Below are 4,974 nucleotides of genomic sequence, written 5' to 3'. Positions count from 1 at the left end.
TTATGTCTCTGTCCTAAGTCAACCGCCATGACCAGTTCCTCGTACAACGTTGGCCGTTTTTCCTCAAGTCGTTGTCTTTGCGAATAAAGTGCAGGTTCACCGCAAATGTGCCTCGAGTTCGGGCGGACACGATGGCATTTTTTGGAAGTTGGGATGCCGCTTTTGGAGGCCAACTTGCGAAGCGCCGGCCACCCACCAGACCCACACCACCATGCCATCCAGTAGCGCCCAATTAATTTTAATGAGAGCTCAGCACATATAAGTTCACCGCAGTAGAGGGTTTTGCCAAATTATTATCCTCCTGGGCCTCGCTCTTTCAAGCTAAAGACATGACGGCTACTAAGAGTCTCGCTCTCATCCAACGCCCTCCAGAGTACTACCGATCAAAACGTCAACGGCTTGCCACAAATTGTGATGTTAAAAGGCGACATGCTCCCACAACCAAAGTCAACATGCATGGTGTCAAAGAGAAATGGACACGGTAAGAATACTTTTTTCAGAACTTTGAGTGGTTGCTGACAATTCAGGCACTGTGCACATTTGCAGACGGACCCCCAAGATCATCTGCTGCAGTCCACAAAGGAAGACATCATGACCTTTCTGGAATGGATGCTAGACACGCACGGAAAAATACGCAAAAGAAGCACAGTCCATGCTTACAAGAGAATACTCTTCCAAGTGTACCGAAAATCAGCTGGAGTCGACTTTGACAAACTAGCAAACGAAGATATCAACGATGTGAGATTTTTGAGACTTCCGCCTGCCAACTGACTTCTGACGCCTCCCGGCTGCGGGGCTTAGTATATTAACGGCTATTTGACGATTCGATACAATCTCGATACTTCGGTCAAGGAAAAACCTGTCATGAATATCGACGATGTCTATCTTGTTCTACACCACCATTGGGTGCTCGACACATCGGTGTTCCCCGATGAGCGGCAACGCATTCAACTAGCCCTTCTGATTCTCATTCAAGCATACACAGCGACTCGTCCTAGGGTTCTTGCCTATAAAAAGCTCAGTGAGAAAGCTATCGCGGATCACTACTACGGCAGCGAGAACGGGGAAGATCAGCCAAAATATGCAGAAGATTGGGATGCAGAAGAAGATGATTTCAAGACCATTTGCTACAGGGACGTGAAATTGGTCCTTTTGAAAGATCCTGATGGCGGAAGAGACCTTCCGGTCATGGAGGTGACTCTAAGGTTCACGAAAGGTTGGGAGCGAAGGGAAAACCCGTAAGTATGAACCTGGCAGCCTCAAGATTAATTACTAATCGAGCTAGAAAAACCTTCATCTTCTATGAGGTAGACACGCTCTTATTTGATGCAATTCTTCCATTTCTTTCTTTGGCACTGTTGGACAATGCTTTCAAGTCAGACGTTCAAAGTGTAGAAGATTTCTACAGGATTAGGGTTCGCGCGCCGCGACACTCGATAGACTTTGACTGGAAAGACGACATCAAAGACACCCCAATCTTTCGGCAGGCATTGGTAGCTCATGAGGGAACGATTCAAACATCACCCACCGAGGCGCTACACTATCATACCTATCTTTATTATCTCCAAAGACTCGGTCTTACCACAGGTTTTATGCAGATACTGAATCCGTACTGCATTCGACGAGGATCCGGCGAGGCAGTTGAAGGTGAGCATACCTATGGTCATAAATCTTATAGCGTGCTGACAGGCCCTAGCCGTCGGAACTCAAGCGCAGCTGCAGCAGGTTATACAGCACAAAGAGGCAGCAACGTACCAGGCCTACATCAACCAACGTGTGCAGTGTGACACGGTGGCGGCATTCCTTGGTCAACCCTCAAATAAGGCCTTGCTAAAAGCAGCAGGCCACATGAGCCGTTTTGTCGATCCTCGTGCACCGACACATGCGAGCACCGTGAAGCTGAACGAAATTAAGACGGATACAACGCTTATCAAGTTCATTGAACTGCGAGATTCTCTTAGCTCAGAGGTGCGCCGAGAATCTGGAACTATTAAAGAGGCTAAATCAAAAGGAACTAAGTTATACTAGATGTATCTCACTGTGGAAAGCAAGGTACGGTCGACTAGAGCTTACCTCCGAAAACTTGCTAAAACCGCCACGCGAAAAGAATTTTTTAATATAATCAGCATAACCGAAATTAATACACAGCTGCGCAATGATGCTAACTTAGATGCTAGAGACTAGTAGCCGTAAACTAACTATAGTTTATCTAAGCGTTGACTTCTTGCGGAGCTAGTTTACGTAGACACGAGCAGGCTAGATGACCCTACGAGGCTTAAACATAGGCTATATACCACTTATGCTATGTTATCACTTAGCATACGGAAGGAAGCACGGGTGCCAAAATTAGCGCCAAAGCTCAATGCTCTATGCAGAACACAGAAATGCGAGAAATACTAATGTTTTATGTGCTTCTGGGATAAGACTATTGTACTAAATTAAAGGTTTCGCAAATTCTGCTCCCCCTATCGTTTAAGAGATCATCTGCTTTCGCAGCATCTGAAGAATATTGGCCAACGCTCTGTGCAATGCCTAGCTCCGTAATGCGCAGAGAAAAAGGCCATATTCCACACACTGCCTGCTTTTCAACGTCATTTGGCTGAGCATCATGACTATGATATTTATAAAAGATACAAAGGCCAATAAAAATGCCACTGATTGCAATACGAATGACTTACAGCCGCGGCTTGTCAACGTGGTGACTGCCTGAGTGTCATATGTAGGGGTCAGCTAGGGGTAACAGTAATCCTGAAGGTCAAGTAGACAGATTGCCCAGTTCCGGCGCCTGGAGCCATTACCTTCCTGGTTGATGATATTGGCAGCAACACATGTGAATCTATGAGAATATAGCGCTATATCTGGGTGTATGGGATATTAATGTTAATTTGTTTAATTTTGCCTTGAGACAAACAATTGACTACGCGGCCAACTGAGTGCTGGGCAATCGTTGCCCATGCAAAAGTTTGTAGTTTAAGCGGCTTGGGCACTTTAGTGGATTACAGCGGTGTCTACTGCCAGCATGGTTTACAGGCTGGGTAGTGCCACCCTCAGGCGCCGTTATCTTTACAGGCTGGGTTGTCTGTAGGCTGGTCCCTGTAGTCTCAATCGCACCCTAGCCTGCTTTTCTTTTTTTTTTCTTTTTTCTTGCAAACTGGCGGTCCCCTTGTCCTCTGCGTAAAGATGCGCGTTTCCCAACGGCTCCCGCCTGAAGATTCGGGGGCATGGCGGGGCATAATCGTAGGGGAGAGCAAATAATGGGCCAATCAGAGCGCGTTGTACAACAGTTGTACAACAGCCCAAAAGTGTAGTTTAAAGAATCCGGGGCCAAACTACACAACGCGTTGTACAACGTGTTGTACGTACAATTTTGCCCATGTATGGAAGAATCCCACTCAGTGATGCCGCTATGGGACAGCTGAAAGCTGCGCAAGAAAGAGAGCAACAGCCGATTGAGAGGATCCGCCAAAAGGGCGAGACATTCGTTATCAGCGAAGCTGAGAAATGACCGAGGTAACTGCAGAAGCATGGAGAGCTGGAATGGTTTATTTACAGTGCCGCCTCTTCACGTAAGTCGGAGCCTTGCCGCTTCATTGCGTCGAAATAAGCTGGCTGACCCAGTGTGGCTAACAGACAGACCGTCTGGCAGACCACTTCAGACCGCAGACCGACCGACCGGCGATTGTCGTCAGACCGACAGACCAGAGCAGCCGGTCGGATTGGGTGGTCTGAGTCGGTCTGGGATAGGATGTTATTAGGGCCCTATTGGTCGGCCTGGTAGTGAGGTGCCCCACAGGCAATATCCCTATTTTAGGTGAGCAGTTTCGCCGGTGACAATAAGTGGGGCTGTAGCAGAAGTAGCCAATGAGAGGGTTGCATAATCAGACCCAGACCGACCGGCCCCTCGACTCCAGACAAACCTTGACCGACAGACCACAAGCCCTCGTGAACCCAGACCGACAGCCCGAACGGGCCGGTCTAGGTCTGTCGGTCTGATAGCCACACTGGGCTGACCTTTGACAAGACTCCCTCGAAAACATCCTGCGGTTGTTGCCAATATGGCCGACTTGGCCAAGAGCATCTCTATCATGCCAGGCATCTCTTGAACCAGTCTTTCTCCTCGGACTGTTGGCCACCGTTGAAGATCAATTCCGAATCGCACACGAATGGTTTCAGCAGGTCATTGATACTTCTGCTCGCAGTGTAAGTTTGTAAGCCAAAAACAATCCATAATCTTTCCTAATGTTGCTAGTTGCTATTGCGAACAAAACTCCTGCAGCAGAGTGTCGCAATCTATGATGCTCTGGTGGGCATCCCAGAGTTGGATAAACAATGAAATTCCAGTGCCTGCGCCAACCATGGAACTGCCCCGTACCATTACCGAGAGGCAACCCTGGTGGGAGCGTATGGTGTCTAAGGTTCAGGAAAAGGAGGTTGAAGTCCTGTGCCTGACATGAGGAGCTGAGTACGAGCCACGACGCCGTGCAGCTCCAAGGGGCGAAATGCCTCCCATCTATAGCCGATGCCCAATTAACAGCCGACAAGAATCGAAACGAATGCAAGCACGCCTCGCCACATGGATCGTCCCAGGGTTGGACATCTATCGAATCTATCGAATCGAATGCCAAGACATGGCGTTCGAATCGAATGCGACCCCTGAAGACTCGAATCGAATCGAACGTGCCTTGTCAAGATTCGCTTCGAATCGAACGTGGCTAACACAGATTCGAATCGAATATGGAAGCTGTGCCGTAGATTCGATGTCTATCGAATGCCAAGGCTCGATCGAACTCGATTCGAATTCGATCGATTTTATGAATAATCAATCCTAAGTATATCATAGTATAGACTTTGAGCGTTTGAGATTATTTTCTCCCAGCGTATTCACAATGTCAGGCTTTAGCAGTATTATCATGAAAAAACATCTTCAATCTACCCGAATACTATATCATTCGCTGCCTTTCAAAGACGCGAGTG

At 47.8% G+C, this 4,974-nt stretch overlaps 1 protein-coding gene across 1 annotated transcript; it reads left to right on the top strand.

Moving 5' to 3' along the window:
* Positions 1–472: 472 nt before the first annotated feature.
* Positions 473–2,028, top strand: BBA_10012 (FluG domain-containing protein; the record flags this gene model as incomplete). The annotated part of the gene is made up of 5 exons (XM_008605109.1): positions 473–481; positions 547–738; positions 802–1,238; positions 1,286–1,647; positions 1,697–2,028. 5 exons carry the CDS (start codon positions 473–475, stop codon positions 2,026–2,028), a joined length of 1,332 nt encoding a protein of 443 aa, XP_008603331.1.
* Positions 2,029–4,974: the final 2,946 nt, after the last annotated feature.

The sequence above is a fragment of the Beauveria bassiana genome, assembly GCF_000280675.1.
Source record: "Beauveria bassiana ARSEF 2860 unplaced genomic scaffold BBA_S00080, whole genome shotgun sequence".
NCBI lineage: Eukaryota > Fungi > Ascomycota > Sordariomycetes > Hypocreales > Cordycipitaceae > Beauveria > Beauveria bassiana.
This window is presented reverse-complemented; position numbering and strand designations above follow the sequence as displayed.